The sequence below is a fragment of the Zootoca vivipara genome, chromosome 17 (assembly GCF_963506605.1).
Source record: "Zootoca vivipara chromosome 17, rZooViv1.1, whole genome shotgun sequence".
Taxonomy (NCBI): domain Eukaryota; kingdom Metazoa; phylum Chordata; class Lepidosauria; order Squamata; family Lacertidae; genus Zootoca; species Zootoca vivipara.
Window position 1 is genome coordinate 6,930,179 of NC_083292.1, and position 21,268 is coordinate 6,951,446.

At 45.0% G+C, this 21,268-nt stretch overlaps 1 protein-coding gene across 1 annotated transcript in view; it reads right to left on the minus strand.

The window, feature by feature from the left end:
- Nucleotides 1-21,268, minus strand: part of LOC118076152 (transmembrane protein 132D) — a 334,703-nt gene that overhangs the window by 249,927 nt on the left and 63,508 nt on the right. The window contains exon 4 of the mRNA XM_060269805.1: nucleotides 7,636-7,782. Within this exon, the coding sequence (XP_060125788.1) occupies nucleotides 7,636-7,782 (147 nt within the window). The remainder of the gene's footprint in view (nucleotides 1-7,635; nucleotides 7,783-21,268) is intronic.

Here is a 21,268-nt window from a genome sequence, read left to right on the forward strand (position 1 = left end):
CCTGCCTTGAATTGAGATGGGGTCAGATCTGGGGCCGGTGGTCCCAAGCAGGGCCAGATTTAGGTTTGATGAGGCCCTAAGCTACTGATTTTCCCAGTAGTGATGTATGGAAGTGAGAGCTGGACCATAAAGAAGGCTGATCGCCGAAGAATTGATGCTTTTGAATTATGGTGCTGGAGGAGACTCTTGAGAGTCCCATGGACTGCAAGAAGATCAAACCTATCCATTCTGAAGGAAATCAGCCCTGAGTGCTCCCTGGAAGGACAGATCGTGAAGCTGAGGCTCCAATACTTTGGCCACCTCATGAGAAGAAAAGACCCTGATGTTGGGAAAGACTGAGGGCACTAGGAGAAGGGGACGACAGAGGACGAGATGGTTGGACAGTGTTCTTGAAGCTACCAACATGAGTCTGACCAAACTGCGGGAGGCAGTGGAAGACAGGAGTGCCTGGCTTGCTCTGGTCCATGGGGTCACGAAGACACGGACACAACTAAACAACTAAACAACCTACTGAAGGTAATGGGGCCCTTTATATGTCCAGCTGTCCTTTGTCAACAACAAATTGTCGCTGGTTTTTTTGTGTTGAACGTATGCTATATGGTAATTTATGACGTAAAGCCATTTGCACACAATCAGTCCATGCAGAATGTAGACAACCTATACATAGAAATGAGCAAACCAGTGAAATTTTAGGGAGCAGGCTAGCAGGCAGAGCCCATTTCTTACATCATAGGAGCCTACACCACACAAAACACTGTTGCTGTATGTAGGTTTTGTTTTTATTTGTTTTTTATCTTATATTTTGGAAATGTATATCCAGTGTTTTTTTCCTTAATTTTTTTGGGGGCCCCCAAAAGAGGGGGTCCCCAAGCTATAGCTTGTTTAGCTTATATGTAAATCTGGCACTGGTCCCGAGGTTGGCCTGGATTAGGTCAGTGGAGAAGGGTGATATACAGCCGTATTCAACATTCACGTATCTCTTTCATAGGACTCGGTTTCATTATCTTGGTCACCTGTCTCTGAATATACTCCAGATCAGGCATCCCCAAACTGCGGCCCTCCAGATGTTTTGGCCTCCAACTCCCATGATCCCTAGCTAGCAGGACCAGTGGTCAGGGAAGATGGGAATTGTAGTCCTAAACATCTGGAGGGCCAAAGTTTGGGATGCCTGCGCCAGATGGTCAATGTCCTTCTAAAAATGTGGCTCCCAGAACTGAACAGCAGTTTCATGAACAGTGAACGGGCATAGCAAAAATTAATAGGAAAGCAACATGTAAATAATTTAGTCTATTAGATGAATGCCTTTTAAAATAAGCAATGAGGGGACTCCTCTGAGTTCAGTTTGCTGCTGGTCCATTAAGAATGGATTAATTAAGAAGATACCTTCCAGGCTACTAAAATGATCCAGCTTTGCTTTTTACTGAGAGGTACTAAGCCCTTATTGGGACCCAGGTGGCGCTGTGGGTTAAACCACTGAGCCTAGGGCTTGCTGATCAGAAGGTCGGTGGTTCGAATCCCTGTGACGGGGTGAGCTCCCGTTGCTTGGTCCCAGCTCCTGCCAACCTAGCAGTTTGAAAGCACGTCAAAATGCAAGTAGATAAATAGGAACCGCTACGGCGGGAAGGTAAACGGCGTTTCCGTGTGCTGCTCTGGTTCGCCAGAAGCGGCTTTGTCATGCTGGCCACATGACCTGGAAGCTGTACGCCGGCTCCCTCGACCAATAATGCGACACTCAAGCTCCTAACCATAATGGCTATGTTCTGCCCGCATTGTCAGAAGCAGCAGGCCCCTGAATACTAGTTGCAGGTGGGTGGGTCGAGCACACCTAAGCTGTTAAATTAGCACATGAGATGTGTGCCACCTTTCACCCTATTTATCTTCAGTGCACTTCCTCTTTAAGAAGGATGTGTCCCATGGTCACCCCCGTGCTGAGTCTCCCATTCCCCCAAGTGGCAAGGCGAGCCCAGAGGGGAGAAGCCTGTCCAGTTTGGGTTTGTGGGACTTTTTCCAGTAACATCTCCTCATCCAGTCATCCCACCCACCAAGAAAGCTGCTCTAGATTCACAATTAAGGTCCATGCAACTGCCTTAGAGTGTTGCTGAGTGATATTGACAAAGTGCCAAAGCTATCCTGGGGGAATGCAAGTGAGAGAAACAAGTTGAAATGGACTTTTATGAGTGTATTTATTTGAGTGGTTAAATAAAATATTGACTGTAGCCATTTTATTTAAACTGGCACAGTGCAGAAGAATGCATAAAGCTCAACAACTGCACTATTTTGTGATGTTTTAGAAAAACACATTCCAAGACCATATCCACAATATTCAGCCTCTCTCTTCTCTTCTCTTCTCTTCTCTTCTCTTCTCTTCTCTTCTCTTCTCTTCTCTTCTCTTCTCTTCTTTTTTCTTTTTCTTTTGGTAATTCATGGACTTTTACAACTTCTGCTCTGCATCTTTGTTGTTTATTCTTCCATTTCTTTTTTGCTTTTAGAAGAATCGTGGAATGGAAATAATTACAAATCAGTAGGTTCTGCAACTGTGTGACCTAAAAGACTAATGAAGTCCAGGCACTTGCTGTGCCTGGTGGGTCAACCATAAGCTTGATAGAGCTTCTAGTTTTGCAGCCTACCTGTGATTAAAACTGTAAGTTATCAAGTATCTTGAAAGCTACAATTGGGGATGGAAGAATGTTTTAGTTTGGGGTCTTTCAGTTCCTCATTTTTCAAACAATAAATGTAGTTTGCAAAATTTCTGCAGCAATCTGCATTTTACAAATAAAAATCCTCGTGGGAAATCTAAAATGGCATTTTAGTGTGAATTTGGTGCTGTGGTCTAAACCACTGAGCCTAGGGCTTGCCGATCAGAAGGTCAACAGTTCGAATCCCCACGACAGGGTAAGCTCCCATCGCTCGGTCCCTGCTCCTGCCAACCTAGCAGTTCAAAAGCACATCAAAGTGCAAGTACTGTAGATAAATAGGTACTGCTACAGCAGGAAGGTAAACAGCATTTCCATGCACTGCTCTAGTTTTGCCAGACGCGGCTTAGTCATGCTGGCTACATGACCCAGAAAAACTGTCTGTGGACAAACATCAGCTCCCTCGGCCAGTAAAGTGAGATGAGCGCCGCAACCCCAGAGTCGTTCGCGACTGGATTTAACTGCCAGGGGTACCTTTACTTTTACCTTTTTCTCCCAATAAACACATACACATTTTGTATGCAGTTTTGAGTAACGTTCAAATTTTTGCAAGCAAATTCTCCTACTATAATGCATTTATGTATGTTGTCTTCAAAAATATGTGGAATTTCATCAAACATATGCATTTTGGTAAACACTGATTGGGTGAATAACTGAATCACAGGATTCACTTATGTGTGGATTTAGCTACGTTTTGGTTCCCACATTGATCCAGAAAGTGCAAATTTGATCAATTCAGCTTTAAATGTGAACTGAATCAGATTTTGCCCCCCTCCCTACTGACCTTATGTGTCTGGTTGCTCACCAGGCTGAAATGAAGTATTTGGATAACACCTAGGACAGGGGTTCCCAACAAAATTTTCTCGAGGACCCCTCATTGAGCCGCTATTGTGACAAGGACCCCCATTAATTCCTAATCCTAAAATTAAAAAGTGAGAGCCAAATTAAGAGTCTTTATATATTCATATTTATACATTTTTTTACAGTTACAACAGAGTACTCCATCAGTATACAGTTAGTTTTAATTTTCAGTTCTTAATGAGATGAACCACTTTTTAACCAACGGTCCATTTTTAACTACGTGAACTGTAGCTTCCGCGAAAAACAATGCTTTGTTTACAAACACTACTGTTTTGCAAAGAGGCAGCGCGCGCCAGGGAGGAGGGAGGAGAATGGAGAAGACAGGGTACCTGCGCAGTAGCGCACAAATGAAGCCGACACGCGCAAAGCATCTTGGGGAGGTGAGCGTTAGTAGAATGCGCGCGCTGCCTCTTTGCAAAACAGTAGTGTTTGTAAAGCACCACCTAACAGCATACAGCAGAACTACGGCCTCTATCTAATTCTAGTTTTGCGCTAGACTCTGCTCATGCAGGAAGCGGCCAAAACAAAAAATCTGTTATCATACGAAATATATTTAATATATTTTTTATTCTAATAGCATCTTGAGGACCCCTCTGGCATAGCTCGCGGACCCCTGGGGGTCCCCGGACCACCTGTTGGGAACCACTGACCTAGGAAATCTATGTTACCCATTCTCCAGCCTCCTTGGGGAGAAATCCAAGGTGACCACTAGCATTCCTGAGATATATTGCAAAACATCTGGAGGCTCCCTGGGCAAAAAAGTGTTTGAAGCCTTTTGTTAACAGCATGATCTCCGACACTCACAGGGCATGATGATCCTCATTATGATAACACACTATGTTTATTACATGAATTTGTGCTTGTCTGTTTTGCGTATTGAGTTGTCATCCTTCCCTGTTTAGAAAAGGGGATGCAGTATTAGTTATATAAGGCACAATGGCCAGTAGGAGGCACTGTGCAGGGACATTGGAGATTGCAAGTAGGAAAACAAAGTTAGCAATGACCTCTCCCAACATTGTGTCCTGGTTTTCTATGCTGGCCAAGATAAATCTTTGCTTGTTGGTAGTCCCAACCAAGTCACATTCTCTTCACGTAATCTACCTCACTTACGCAGACACCGAAATGATGTTATTTCCAATACTGGAAATGTAGGGTTCCAATGCTGGAAATTTAGAGCATATTGCTGATAATTATATTGCATATTATTCCACGACTAGAGAGGTGCATGTGTAAAAACTAGCCTACTGTATAAATGTGACATTTACATTTGTGGAACTTCCCAGATTTCCTGCCCACCACCAATATGTGGCCCTCAGAAGTTTGCATGGAAGGGAATGTGGCCCCTGGGCTGGGAAGAAAAACCATGCCAGCTCTGACGTATAAGAATGCCCCCTAGCTGTTAGTAAAATGGGAACAAAAGTGATTATTTTCATAAACGAGGAACCGAAACAGTAGCCAGCTTCTTAAATGCTGATTGTTTTAAGGGTCACTGTCCTACATTAGCAACTACACTGTGGGAATTTTTTAAAAAATCAAGCTCTAAGTCTCTGGATGTAGATTAAAAATTCACTCACAAGAACGGCGGAATGAAGCGTGTAAAGCCTTAAAAAAAAAATTCCCCCTGGAAAGTTCAGGATACAAACCAAGGGTAGTAATTAGCAAGACTCTGATCTTTAAAGCTCTCCAGTAATTTGAAGAGACTCAACAAGAGGATTGGACAAAATTCAAAGCTCCTTTTTAAAACACACACACACACACACACACACACACACACACACACACACACACAGAGCCTTCTGCCTTTTCCTATTTCTTTTGGGCGACTGAGATGGCATTTTTTTATTTTTAAAAAATACACTCCTCTTTGATTAATAGCACATACAGCACAATAAGCAAAATAATAATATTATAAACCAACTCAAAATGGTATCACCCTTAGGTCATAGCCAACTAACTTCAACTGAGAGTAGGCCCACTGAACTTAATGAGCATAACTTAGTGATGGATCTACTACTCTGAGTAGGACTCGCATTGCATGCAACCCAAAATCTACCCCTCTACCTCCACTCATTTGATGAGCATGATAAGAAAGAAAGAAAGAAAGAAAGAAAGAAAGAAAGAAAGAAAGAAAGAAAGAAAGAAAGATCTGCTATGAATAAAAAGGATCCAAAGTTGTGAAAACAAATCTGACCTTTGAGAAACCACGTTCAAAGTGGTGGCTTTCCCCAAGCAACTTTCTAAATGGCCGAGGGACCAATTTTCATGTGAGCTTCTTGACCTCTGGCAAAGCCTTACACACTGCAGAGGATTCTGAGGCACATTCAACAGCACATGATCAGCTCGCGTGCTTCTCTGTAAGCCCACACAAAATGTCAACATGCCCCAGAAGAACCTTCCCAACCTCAACGGAGCATCCTAAAGAATCCCACAAAGTCTTCGAAATTTTCTACTAGCCTGCTGGAGGCTGGCAGAGCAGTGATGGATAGACCCGATGCATTCGAGGCTGGTCTGTTATGGGAAATGGGGCACTGCCCCACCACACTCCGCCAATTCCCACCTGCCTGCCATCTTATTTAACCACAACCTCAGCAGGTAGCCCTGGCTGCCGGCTTCCTCCTGATCCTTGGTGTCAGTTTTGCTCTTGCAGAACTCAACAGGAGGAGGGGGGAAGCAGTAGAATTGGTTGGTTCCTCCTGTGATTGGCTCTGGCTCCACCTACTGTTGGTCTTCCTATCTTCTGCCCTTCCAGTCCCAGTGGGCACCGCGTCTCCCCCAGTAACCTGCTGCATTACTGTGCTGGGTGTGCAAGGGGGAGGTTTCTCTCCACTCATACATCTCTTGGTTACTGTGCTAGGTTTGGAAGAGGGGCAGAATGCCCCATCGTGTGACTCCACAGCACTGGGTTTATGCATAAGCTAAGGGAACTGTGGTTTAGGGGCTCAGATTCTGTGGGGCCCTCTAAACACACAAAAAAACTGTTACTAAATTTAAAGTTTTGTGTAATTGGTTAAAAAATAAATAAAGGAACCGGGAGAAACAGACACTAATAGAGACATTATCGTTCTGCTATGACAAAAGTATACTTAATGGCCACACAATTACATGTCACATTGTGCTTATCTGCAGAAATAACAATATCAAAATTTCATTAGCTGATCTTGGTTGCTGTACATTCAAAGTGTTCATGCAGGCTAAGTAAGGAATTATAAGGTGTTTTCATTTAAAGGTATTTCGCATGCAAATAAGCTTATTGCAAGATTTGTGCTTTAGGTAGGTTGTGAGTTTTTAGATCCATCCTAGCCTTGGTACTGATATATATGTGAATATAAAACTTTATTATTTCTATTTCCGTTGCGTTACAATAAAACATTATTCTGCTAATGCTATGCAGCCTCTTAAACCTGATGTCACTTAAAGCCTCCATATGTCATGATCCAGCTCTGCTCATTCACTTACCTGCATGTCCTTCCTTGTCACCTACGGCTACCAGGTAGGTGCTTAAATCAGGGGAAAGTAACTTGCAGTCCTCCAGTTGTTGTTGAACTCCAACTCCCATCAGCCCAAGCCAGCATGGCCAATGGTCAGGGATGATGGGAGTTTTAGTTCAGTAACATCAGGAGGACCAAATCTTCCCCACCCTGGTTTCCATAACACTCCCATGACTGTGTATCATAGGGAAAGATCTATAGCGGTGAGCAAGTGCTTTCTCAGGAAAGTTTATCTGTTATATGCTTTTTGAGGCTCCCCCGAGAAGCTTCTGAGCCACACCGCTGGCTGATGCTGAATTCAATACAAGTCAGGTAATTGGGTCCAGACTTCAGAGATGGAGCCTGGAGATAACATTTTCAGACTGAAGGTGTTCCAATTCAATCTCTTACACTTTGCCATGTCCCACATGACCTGAATGGACACTCCAGATTACAGCAAACACCCCTACAGATCTTGGCAATGGCAAGGGGAAACCAACAGTGATGTCCAAACTTCTTTTTAGGGAAGCTGGTCACTATAACTCACCTTCCCAGGAGGTACTCAGAAGTACCCTAAGACAGAGCTTGAAAACTACTGGTAATGACATACATACCTCTTTCCCAAGGGGGTAGATTTTCTTCGGCAAAATATAACAGCCGGTGCATATTTCCCAATATAATCCACACTCTTCTGGACGTCCCATGTGTATGGATTGCTGGCTCTTATGCTGAAAACATTCACGCCTTTCTTCACCTTTGCCCTAGGAGAAACAAGAAGCTATGTTAACAAGCAGACAGGGACTGTCAGGTCTAGCTGCTCTCACAAGTCTTTACTGATTACCACTCACTACTGAAAGGGGACACTGGTGGCGCTGTGGGTTAAACCACAGAGCCTAGGGCTTGCTGATCAGAAGGTCGGCGGTTCGAATCCCTGCAACGGGGTGAGCTCCCATTGCTTGGTCCCAGCTCCTGCCCACCTAGCAGTTCGAAAGCACGTCAAAGTGCAAGTAGATAAATACATACCACTCCAAGCGGGAAGGTAAACGGCGTTTCCGTGCGCTGCTCTGGTTTGCCAGAAGCAGCTTTGTCATGCTGGCCACATGACCTGGAAGCTGTACGCCAGCTCCCTTGGCCAATAATGCGAGATGAGCGCGCAAACCCAGAGTCAGTCACGACTGGACCTAATGGCCAGGGGTCCCTTTACCTTTACCTTACTGGTCCTTCAAAGAGGCGATGATTTAATAAAGCTATCCTTCAGCATTCAGACAGGTAGAGTTTATTTAGCTGTGGGATGTGTGCACACAGCACTAAAAATGGCATCAAACTCACATGCCAAGGTAATACAACATGTTTGCTGGACCACCTAGTTTAATGACCCCAGACTCTAGTTGTGACCAAGATACTGAGGTCCCATCTGTGCTATTCATTTAAAACCGTATCATACCACTTTAAACAATTAAGGCTTTCCTCCCCCTCAAAATTCGGGGAAGTGTAGTTTGTTAAGAGTGGAAAGAGGTGTTTGCCTCACAGAACTACACTTCCCAGAATTCTCAGCAAAAGATCAATTGTTAAACTGCTCTGGGAACTGTAGCTCTGTAAAGGAAATAGGGGTCTTCTTACACTGCGCAGTACCCTTAAACTACACTTCCCAGGATTCTTTGGGGGAAACCTCAACTGCTTTGAAGTGGTATGATGGTGCTTTAATGCTTTTAATGGAGGAGGGGCCTGAGTCAGAGGCTTCAGAGGCCCCAGTTAAGGAGCTCGAACAGGTTCATGACTCGACCTTATGCTAGTGATCAGGGACAAGTGAACCCGAGGCTCTTAGGAGCCCCCAAAACCATATCCAAACCTGTGCACTTTGGGTGTCAATAAATGTTCTACAGGGACAAAGAAAGAACTGGTTGGAAATCAGGATCCCAGAGAGATGAAGCAAGAAGCTGGGGATCAGGATCCCAGGCTCCTATTCTGCTGGATGTCTCTCAGTCTGGATGTCAGTTCCTTATGTACTCCAAAGGTGATGCTCAGGCTTCAACATGGAACACAGGCAGATTGGTCCAATGCTTACCTTCCAAGTCCCGGACTGCAGAATCCGGGACGGCAGCCGTGTGACACCGGAAGTTGCGTCGACGAAACTTCCGGTGTCGCTTTGCCCTTCTATGGGCACCAAAAATGGCCGCCGGCGGCTTCAAAGGTAGCTTCTACGCATGAATGGAAGTGTGTCGACGCAACTTCCGGTGTCACCCCGCCCATCTATGGGCACCAAAAATGGCCGCCACCGACACCAGAAGTCGCGTCTACGCACTTCCGGTCATGCGTAGATGCGACTTTTGAAGCCGGCGGCGGCCATTTTTGGTGCCCATAGAAGGGCAAATCAGGGAAAAAAATGGTCGCCGGCAGGAGAAAATAACGGAGAAAAACGGGAGACGAAGTGATACGGGGGACCACTGGGAAAAGGTAAGTAAAAACGGGGGTTTCCCGGGGAAAACGGGGTACTTGGCAGCTATGGTCCAATGTAACTTATCAATGACAAGCTAGCTGGTCCATAGAAAGCTGTCTTCCACCGAGTCATTCCATCTAGTGCAATACTGTCTACACTGATTAGCAGTGACTCTCCAGAGTTTCAGCTGTACCTGGAGATGCTGGCGTTTCTGCACGCAAAGGAGGTGCTCAACCCCTGAGCTCCATCCCTTCCCAGCAACTGGGAAGGGCAAGGGGTTCTAGTTTTAAATCAGGCATCAGGAACATGTAGCCTCCAAGATGTAGACAAACTCCAACTTCCCCCAGCCCCAGCCAGCCTGGCAAATGGCTATGGATGGTGGTAACCCAACACCACCCAGATAACCACAATCTCCCCAAGCTTGGCCTAGATCCTCACCCTGTGACTAGTAGCATCAGAATAAATTGCACAAAGTGGCACAAATGAAAGGATAACGTATGTAAAGCAAGAGAAATCGTGTGCATTTGCCCAATTTGTGCAGGTTGCAGAATCCAAATTTGCTTGATTTTAGAATCTGGATTGCTGTGACATGCGATTCTGATATTTTCTTTGAAAAGCAGCGTACACACAGCCTTGAATATGCATGAGGGGCTTTGCAAGTGTCAAATGAAGAAGAGATGTCATTATTACAAGGGAAGGCACATTTGGCAGCCTCCCCCGAGACGGATTCTGACTTAAACAGGGGGAAGAGTGCCAAGGCAGTGTAACAAACAACACAACGGGATTCCTTTCCCAATCCATTTGGATTACAAGACTGGCATATATTGGGTTCATCTGCCTAGCTGGCCTTCGGATTCTACCCTTCGGCTGTTTTCACAATTTGTCTTGAACGATTATTATATGTAGAAGGACAGACACTTTGCCACTGGATCTCTTGGAGTTTCTGAAGCAGCTCCATGGGTTTTCGACACATCTTATCATAGAATCATAGAATGGTAGAGTTGGAAGGGACCCAAGGGTCATCTAGTCCAACCCCCTACAATGCAGGAATCTCAGCTAAAGCATCCATGACAGGTGGCCATCCAACCTCTGCTTAAAAACCTCCAAGGAAGGAGAGTCCACAACTTCCCAAAGGAGGCTTCTCCACTTTGTTGTTTTTTTATTTTTAAAAAATCCAGCTTTCCTAAACCTCAAAGAAACTTTAAAACCAGAGTAGAAGCCAGATCTCTAAATAAGCCCATCTCTAAATACACCTGATGTCTGAAGGCAGACCAAATAAAGGTCCATCCATAACATTCAAAACAATTCACACCATTGCCCCAGGGCCAGTAGGAAAGGATCAAATCGTAGTCCTTGAAGAAGGTCATTCTGAAGTCTTGGGGCCAACCCTGAACAGGTCCAGGATCCTTGCTTTGTAAGACTTCTTCATCCAAACTGTGGGACTACAGAGCAAGACCCTTGAAGGTGATCTCATCAGGCAGGCAGATTAAATAGTGACATTCTGATTTTGTGCTGTTCTTATCCCTGTCTTTCCTTATTGTGAACTGCTCTGGGAACCAATTGTTTGAAGGACGGTATACAAATGCATGAAATCTGGGGGGGTGCTCGCTCCCCAGAGATGCCTGCCTGGCACCAACTTTGTTGTCATTTTGGACCCCCCCCCAAGCATCTAGGCACTACTAACAATTTGTGTCTCAGTTCTTCCAATGTTCTGGAAAGTGCAAATTAATCAAGTGCAGCTTTGCAGGTGAACTGAATCATATTCATCCCCCATCCCTACCTAGACTAAACAATCTTAATCTTTTGCATGTGCCTTTGAATTGAAGATGAGTAAAGGATCAGGCTACATCTAGTGGAGCTACATCTCATGGCAACTCAAAAAAGGGCCTTCCCAGAGTGGCCCCCACATTGTGAAATGACCTCCCTTTAGAGATACAATGGGCGTCTATGGGGCAGGCCTTCTGCCAGATGTTAAAAACCATTTCCATGGGCATTCCCAGGCACCGATCCTTAGTACCCCTTTTACTGAACTGGTTGACATGTTATTGCTACTTAAGCGTACTGGTTTTATTTTGGACACCACCTTGTCATTTTCCTCCCCACAATGAAAAGCAGCCTATAATTTTTTTATAAAAATAAATAAAATAAGCATGGTGGGCTGTGTGTGGTGGGGTGATCAGAAGTACAGTGGAACCTCGATTTATGAACACCTCGGTTTATGAATTTTCGGTTTATGAACGCCGCGGACCCATCTGGAACGGATTAATTCACTTTCCATTACTTTCAATGGGAAAGTTCGCTTCAGTTTATGAATGCTTCAGTTTATGAACAGACTTCCGGAACCAATTACACCCATGCTTCGGGTTAAGTACGCTTCAGGTTGAGTACTCCGCGGACCCGTCTGGAACGGATTAATCCACTTTCCATTACTTTCAATGGGAAAGTTCGCTTCAGTTTATGAACGCTTACTCCGCGGACCGTCTGGAATGGATTAATTCACTTTCCATTACTTTCAATGGGAAAGGTCACTTTAGTTTATGAACTCTTCAGTTTATGAACAGACTTCCGGAACCAATTGTGTTCATAAACCGAGGTACCACTGTATCCCAAGAGTCTGCAGCAAGAGATGCCTGTCAGGTACAGATTTTCAGGTCTACCTAGTTTACATTTTCCCTAGAGCTTTTCTGCACAATCTCACAAGTCTCTTTGTAAACTAGCGAGTGGAGGAATTTGCTATGGGCATTCAGGGCAAACCAGATAACCTTGCACATATGTCAGGAAGAGAAGCACCTGCATGCTCCAGCAGTAAATCAGACTTGCAAATGCTTAAATAAAAGGAGCAGGCTAGTCTTGCGCTCTGCTGGGGAAGGCGTGGAGGGGAGGAAGGCAGAATGAAGGGCTATGAGATCTCCCAATCTCCATTTCTACTTCTGGATAGTAACCCCTAATTCTATGCCCATTTCCCTGGGGCTCACTCATCATAGACCCATAACGAGGAACCTGTGGTCCTCTACTAACAAGCTGGAACGTGTGCAGAGGCCGGCGACCAAGATGATAAAGGGTCTTGAAATGAAGCTTTCTTTACTGTCTTATTTGTTTCATAAAAATTGTACACCGCTTGATTTAAAACAACAACAACCCTCAAAGCAGTTAACAACATCAACAACATCATCATCAACAACAACAAAACAGAAAACATTTGAGGGTGTTGGGTATGTTGAGCCTGGAGAAGAGAAAACTGAGTGATGATACACCTCTTTGAATATCTGAAGGACTGTCACATGGCAAGCTTACTTCCGCTGCTCCAGAGGATAGGACTGATTGTTAAAACACTTTGGGAATTGCAGCTCTGCGGGTAGGGTTGCCAGACTCAGTAGTGGACAGGACTTCTGTGCCTTTAATTGCCCTGCTCTCTTTTGAGTCTGGAAACCTTAAAGAGAAACCAGCAGACCCTTTGCTTGGAAATTAAACAAAGGGTCTGCTGGTTTCTCTTTAAGGTTTCCAGACTCAAAAGAGAGCAGGGCAATTAAAGGCACAGAAGTCCTGTCCTCTATTGAGTCTGGCAACCCTATCTGAGGGAGGGGCAGGGATTGGGATCTCCTAAAAACTCTCAGCATCCTTAACGAAGCACAGCCCTCAGAAGCCTTTGGAGGAAGCCATGACCGTTTAAAGAGGTATCATAGTGCTTTAAACTAATGGTGTGAATGCCACTACTGCAGCTCTCATTGCCACTGGCTCTTGTCTGTTGTGCACTGTGCTCACTTTTCCAGCAATGGTTCCCAAAGCCAGGCTATGTTAATAGATTGATCATAACCACTCCTTTAAAACAAAACAAAAAAAACGTTAAAAAAATCACTGAAGCCTATTTAATAAACTCTACAATTGCAGCCCGTTCATTTTGCATCATTCCTCAGAACAAAAGCATTCATAGCTCTGCAGCCTTTGGTAAGTCAGGAAGTCCTGTCTCCCCCCCCCCTTCCTTTCATCCTAGTTTCAGAGAGTGCAGTCTTGTGCACTCTTACTTGGGAGTAAGCCGCAGTGAGCTAGCTGCTCCTCTAATGCAGTGTTTCTCAACCTTTTTTGGGCCACGGCACACTTGTTCCGTGAAAAGAATCACGAGGCACACCACCATTAAAAAAGTTAAAAAATTTAACTCTGTGCCGCCCTATATTGACTATATAATTATGACTGTAAGAAACACTTGCCAATTGCTGTGTTGGTTGCAATCTCCTGTAATAAGGCTTCACAAGCCGTCCGGCGGGTCAGTGGTGAGTATTGGCGGCCGCCAGGCACGTGACAATGCAAATCACCCTTCTCATCGCCGCACGTCGCGGCACACCAGCTAGCGTCTCGTGGCACACTAGTGTGCCACGGAACAGCGGTTGAGAAACGCTGCTCTAATGGAGGGAAAGAAACAAAACACTGGCAGTGTTATATTACAGACTTGTACCAGAAAATAAGCACTATCCCTGGTGAATAGAGACAGTTGGAGCAGATGGAGTGAGCCAATGACGGGAGCCGCCAGGAATCAATACCTTTGCATTTCCCAACACACTCTTCTTGACCCGCTAAACACCATGTTTACTCTGGTGATAAGGAGAGGCTTCAAATCATGCAATTAAAATGCAGGTGCCGTTCCGTTTTCATTTACTTGTGCATGCCTCTTTTAACATCTCCCAGCCTTGTTTCTTCTTCCTCTTCACTTCTTTGTAGTTTACAACCAGTTAGCACTTTAGCTCCCAGCCCCTGTCATTACTGCAGGCTGGTAACGGCCGTGAAATTGTTACTTAAGTGTTGTATAAAGTGGAACAGCTGGCTGGCAAAGACATAACTGTGTCGCAATGTCGCACAGCGCCAAGGGCCACAGTGCAATGTCAACGAAGCCGTCGTGTCTGGTTCTAAGCACCAAAAATATGCATTTTGGGGTAGTGTTTTTATAAAAGCTCCACAAGAGGCACAGGAAGAAGATCAAGGCAGAGTTTGAACAGAAAGTTGATAAGTTTTTTCCCTCTCCTTTCTTTCTGTGCACAAAGGTTTGGGAACATATAATTACATTTGTTTGTATTTGTCCCATTCTACTGCTCTCTCTACAGGCAAACAGCCTGGCTTGCCCGCAACACCCAGAACGGTTGGGCACATGTCGAGCCCATCTGCATATACAATATAGTGAGGGTGGGCTGATGCTGGAATTGTGGCTGTCTGCTGTTGGAGAAAGGATACTGGGCCAGGTGGAGTTTGCTGTGCAATGCTGACGCTATAATATGCATCAGGAGGAATACAGCGGCCAGAGACCACTCACTGCTTTAACCCCCCTCCCCAAATTCGAGTTACTATCAAAAGCACATAAAGAAGTTGGCAAACATCTGTAAAATTGATTCCAGTTTTCTATTCCTGAAACTTTCCAAGCAGCGGCATAGGGGCAGCTTCTGGCACCAAGGGCAGGGCAAGTGTAGCACACAGTGGACTGGGCAGACTGCTGGACCACTGGAGACCAGTAGAAGAGGTGCTGAGATGCTGCTGCAACCTCTCCTCCTCTCCCACCCCCAGGTCAGGCCTGACCAGGGATGGAGCTCAGGCAGGGCCATCATGTGCCAGAGCCCAGCGGAGGAGAGGCATGACAGGGTGACGGTGGCCCTGGGGTGTACCTTCACCAGCCATGAGGAGAAGAAGGTGGTGGAGCCTGGCCCGGGCACAGCTTCCTTCCCTTCCGCTCTGGCCTACAGGAGGGAGTCTGTTGTGGGGGCACAACAAGGTTTCCCCCCTCCCAGCCCAACCCATGCTATGCCTCTGTGCTCAAGGTCTGCATAAATTCTTGTATGGAAACAAACCAACAATACAGACAACAGGACAGTAGGTGGAAGTTGGCCTTCTGCCTTTCGGCATACATAATTTGGGTCTAGAACTACCATGTTTTTCCATGTATAACACGCCCCCATGTATAAGACGCCCCCTATTTTTGGGGAGTCAAAATTAAGAAAATTGGGGGAGCTTTTTTGGGGGGAGAGGATTGCCCTGAATTGTCGAGCATTTTTTAGTGGGGAATGCCAACAATCACTCACCCAACTTCCCTGTGCTGCCGCTTGCACGCATCGCGATAGCCGCTTGTTATCTGTTCTATCACCAGCACAAGCCGCCAATTGCCCACCCAATTAATGGCAGCAGCAATGCCACCAATAACACACCCAATAGCCACTGACAATTTCCGGGTTGCGGCAGCAGCCAATCACAAGTCACCCCTATGCACTATCAGTGTATAGGACGACCCCAATTTTTTAAGCTTATTTTTTTAATTTTAAAAAAAACCCTCGTCTAATACATGGAAAAGTATGGTATATTTGGTAGAGTTCGGAACAGTTTTATGTTTGCCCATATCCAAAATGTCCGCAGCGCCAGAAATCGCTTCTGAGCATGTGCAGACATGAGGACATGCTCAGAAGCAATTTCTGGCGCTGCTCAGCGAGTCCCCAGTTTAGTGCAGCACGCGGGGGACTTGCCGAGCAGGCAGTATATAAGACGACCCCTGAATTTTGAAACAATTTTCTGGGGTTAAAAAGTCGTCTTATACACCGGAATATACGGTATACAATCGTGTGAGTATTAGGGACGATTTTCATTAAAGAAGAAGAAGAAGAGTTTGGATTTGATATCCCGCTTTATCACTACCCGAAGGAGTCTCAAAGAGGCTAACAATCTCCTTTCCCCTCCTCCCCCACAACAGACACCCTGTGAGGTGGGTGGGGCTGAGAGACTTCAGAGAAGTGTGACTAGCCCAAGGTCACCCAGCAGCTGCATGTGGAGGAGCGGAGACGCGAACCCGGCTTCCCAGATTACGAGTCTACCGCTCTTAACCACTACACCACACTGGCTCTTCAACGCTGGTGAATTTTCATGATCACCATATAATATATAGAGAGAGACAAACTGATGCAGAAATGTGGATAATTGGACTTTAGAGGGGGGGAGAAACTGAAATTGACAGATGTGTCCATCCTTATTTGCTTTGCCCATCTTTGCCTCTGCTCTACCCGCCACTTATGTGTGTCCACCAAAACGTTGCCCATAAGAGAATGTGGCCTTTGGGCTAAAGAGCCCCCACACTTTTTGCTTTGTAGGATAACAATAGGCTGCATTTGCTTTGATTACCTAAACATCTAGTAACTGGTCAAAGGATATGCAAGCTTTTGAGTGGACTGAAAGATTGTCATCTAGATGCACAGATAAGCAGAAAAGACACCTCAATTGGGACACAACAGAACCAAGTGTCTGTGTTATGCCCCCCCCTCTACCACTGCAACACCACTTGGGGAAGGGGGTCACATGCAAAAGGTCTCAGGGTTCAATCCCTGGCCTCTCCAGTTAAAAGTAGCAGGCAATACATTGATAAGGCATTGGTAATACAATGCATTGATAAGGCTATCAATGTTAACTAGTCATGATAATTATGTTTCTCTTGCCACTGGCAGAGGCAGTAGACTGCTGAATAATAGAATCTGGGAATTGCAAGTGGGGAGAATGATCTTGTGCTCAGGTCCTGCTTGTATGCATCCCAGAGCATCTTGGTGGCCTTTGTGATAACGGGGTGCCCAATTAGATGGGCCTTTCGCCAGATCCAGTGGGGCTCGTCCTTATGTTCTTATGTGAGTCCAGATAACCACCGTCAGTTAGATGAACAAATTATCTGATCTGGAAAGAGAACTATGCACTGTGTCCAGTTCTGGGCACCACATTTTAAGAAGGATATTGACAAGCTGGAACGTGTGCAGAAGAGGGAGGCCAAGATGATCTATATGGTGTGGAAACCAAACTTTATGATGAACAGTTGAGGAACTTGGGTGTGTTCAGCTTGGAAAAGAGAAGACTGAGACGTGATAGCTGTCTTCAAATATCTGAGGGGCTGAGACATGGAAAATAAGTTTGTTCTCTGCTGCTCTGGAGGGTAGGACCTGAACCAATGGATTCAGATTACAGTGGTACCTCGGTTTATGAACACAATTGGTTCCGGAAGTCTGTTCATAAATTGAAGCGTTCATAAACTGAAGCGAACTTTCCCATTGAAGGTAATGGAAAGTGAATTAATCCGTTCCAGACGGGTCCGCGGAGTACTCAACCTAAAGCGTACTTAACCCGAAGCATGGGTGTAATTGGTTCCGGAAGTCTGTTCATAAACTGAAGCGTTCATAAACTGAAGCGAACTTTCCCATTGAAAGTAATGGAAAGTGAACTAATCCGTTCCAGATGGGTCCGCGGCGTTCGTAAACCGAAAATTCGTAAACCGAGGTGTTCATAAACCGAGGTTCCACTGTACTGTACAAGAAAGGAGATTCCAACTAAACATTAGGAATAACGTTCTGATGGGAAGAGCTGTTCAACAGTGTGAATTGCCTGATGAACTCCTCTGTTGAAGGTTTTTAAGCAGAGGTTAGATGGCCATCTGTCAGGGATGCTTTAGATGTAATTCCTGCATGTCATGGGGTTGAACTTGATGACCCTTGTGGTCCATTCCAACCTTACATTTCTATGATTCTATGAAATAGTCTAACATGGTATAAGACAGCTTCCAATGCCTGCCCCCCCTAACCCCCAGAGATCAGAAGACCGCCTGCAATGGACTCAGCTGCAGTGCAGAAGGATGCCACCATGGGAACTGGGGGCAGAAATGCTTTCCTTGTGTGCATGGGTTTTTCGTATGGACATTAGATGACTTTGGATACTCTGACACTCCAAGTTTTTCTGGGTTACACTTTCTTGATGGAAAAGCGTAAATTGGAAAGAAAGAAAAAAAACAGTTTAAAGTCTCCCAAGTTCCTTGTGGACTTGGCATAATTTACGGGGAGCGATCTAGCAAAACGTAAGTCATTTAAAGCTGAATAATATACCCACAAATTCTTATTAAGGTCTGTGCTTTCTCCAGCCCTGCGAGACAGAAACCAGTTATCATTATGCATCACCATGAAAGCAGATTAAAATTAAATCAATCTGTTTATCTATGGGTTTGCAAGACAGCTTTCACTCCCCAAACCTAACATGTTCTCCTTCTAATTAACATTTCAGGAGGAAATGAGGAATGCTCACACACATACATACACAATCACCCAGACAGTGAAGCATCCTCACTCAGAGATGGGGGTTTTTTAAAAGAAGAAGAAGAAGAAAGAAAGAAGTCCCATAAGGCTTTCTAATTAAATTTAATTAGTAAAAGGGCACAAGCCCAATGCAAACTTCAGAAGATGAACTTCGCATGCCTGAGTTAAATAAAGCAGATTTCTTGGAGATGTTTGGTCTGTGAACTGGATAGACGTTATTGTGCGTGTTTCTGCAGCAGGGCGTCAGGGGCTCAGACAAGGAGCCTCGTGCCCCCATAAGGTTACCAGACTTCTCACTTTCACTTGGAGAGTCGGGATTTGGGGTTCATTTGTTCTCTGAGCCCTGGAGCAGCGAGTCAAATCACAAGACCATTACCCGGCTGGCAGCTTCTGGTGTGCTAGACTAGCTGATGCATGGCTGTCTGTGACAACTATTTCATAACAACAGCTATATAAAGAAGCGCACTCAGAGAAGCAGGGAGAGCACTCACCACCCTGTTGCTGTTTTGCTGGATGGAGAAAAACATAGAAGTAAGGAAAGAGCTTTAATGCTGACATACACACTAAGGTTTTCACTGTCCACCACAGTCATAGAACCATAGAATTGTAGAGTTGGAAGGGACCACAAACACCATCTAGTTCAACTCCCTGCAATGCAGGAATCTTTTGCCCAACATGAGGCTTGAACCCATGATCCTGAGATTAAGAGCCACATGCTCTTGCAACTGAGCTATTGTTTCTTTCGAAAGTATCTTACTCATCTACTAAGCATTGTATTTTGGAACGCTATATGTTTGGACACCTCTTAAGATATTGGAACCAAATTTTGCATGGCCGCTCCTTCAAGGTAAGTGAGCAGCTTTTCACCTATGTTTGGTTACAGTTGGGTGCTACTTTGAATCAAGCAGGCAGCCTATACCTTTCAAAACTGCACTAACTTTGACCATTGATTTCAAAGCTATAGCGTGGTACCTCGGTTTATGAACTTAATCCGTTCGGGAAGTCCGTTCTTAAACCAAAGCATTCTTAAACCAAGGCATGCTTTCCCATAGCAGCGGGAAATGGAACACACTCAACATGTTCTGCTTCCAAGGCAAAGTTCACAAACCAAAACACCTACTTCCGGGTTTGCAGCGTTCTTCATCCAAGTTGTTCATAAACTAAGCTGTTCTTAAACCAAGGTGCTACTGTAACATTGTTAGTGTGTTAGAATTCCTGAGAAGTACTGGGCATCCAACTCTACAATTATTTGATTTTATGTGTACTGGGCTCAGCAAAATTTGTTTGACAGCTCAAAGCTCAGGATCAGTCCTTACAAAAAGAGTCAAGTTTTGGTTCTCCCTCCAAATAATTATTATTAAAATGCTGGCCTGAATTTGCATAAAATAAATAAATTACCATATGCAAAGTTATGCAAACATGTCACGAACCTGCACCGCAAACCTTTTGTGTAGCATCCCTGAGTTCCTAGCCGTATTTATTTATTTTAAATACTTTGACATTAATTCCCGGGGAGAGGCATAGTGGATAATTTATTTCTATATTGTAACCGGATTGTTGGTGCTTGGTTGGCTGTTTGTGTGTGTGTGTGTGTGTGTGTGTGTGTGTGTGTTTTAAAAGCCTATATTTTTCCAAAACTCTCTTTGCTCTAGTTCTGCTAGCAAATGATTTCCAATAAGAATTTATCTCCTCTTCCAAATCACCCTACATGTGTAGATAGCATGAAATGCTCAGTGTGCCCGGCTTCCCAACCATCCTGGCTTTCACCAAATAAACATCCCCTCAGTCACAGTAGGGAACAGTTCCACCTCCAGGCATCCCCCAATCACTCAATCTAATCACTGAGGCAGAAGGGAGCACAATTAATATAATAATGAGTGAGGCTAAAATTATTCTCTGTCCAGCTCTCTCTCTCTCTCTCTCTCCCCTCTGCCCCTCTTAAATTTAGGATGGGAGGAGGGAGGAGGGAATACATTGGTGCACACACACAACACACACTCCCAAATGTCCCCATTTATCAGAGGCAGTCTCTGCTTTCCAGTACCTCCTGTACTAGGAGAACATTGTGATTTGCTAGACATCTCATTCTTCAAGGTTCAACTAGCTCTCCAGGATCCCTGGAAGTAAAACTCCAGAGTGAATGCATGGCTGTCCCTCAGGCACATGCAGGGCCACGCAACCTTTAGTCTGACCCAGTCAAAAAGTAATGTTGCTGTCAGTTCCTGCTCCCAATCAGTTTCTCTGTGGGAGGGAGGTTGTCCTATGAAATGAGGCTTTCAGGGGTTACTAACCCTGATGTCTGTGCACTGCTTCCACTGTGGGAGGGACTATGCTTCTGAATACCAGGTGCTGGGAACCACAGGAGTGGAGAGTGCTGTGCAGGTCCTGTTTGTGTGCAGCAGCCCAGAATGGGACTCCGAGGCTGAAGGAAACTTCACCACGCAGCAATAGAGAAAAGTAAAGTAATTTATTGTTTGCTGACAGCAAGCAGTGACTCAGAGGATACTTCCTAAAAAACTGAGCCCCAGAGCATCAGTGCTCTGGGTTTATATACCTTTTCCAGACAACATTTGGCATTACAAATGTAAACCAATAAAGCATGGACACAATAAGCTTCCGTATGTCTCCTATGGTGCTGGAGGAGACTCTTGAGAGTCCCATGGACTGCAAGAAGATCAAACCTATCCATTCTGAAGGAAATCAGCCCTGAGTGCTCACTGGAAGGAC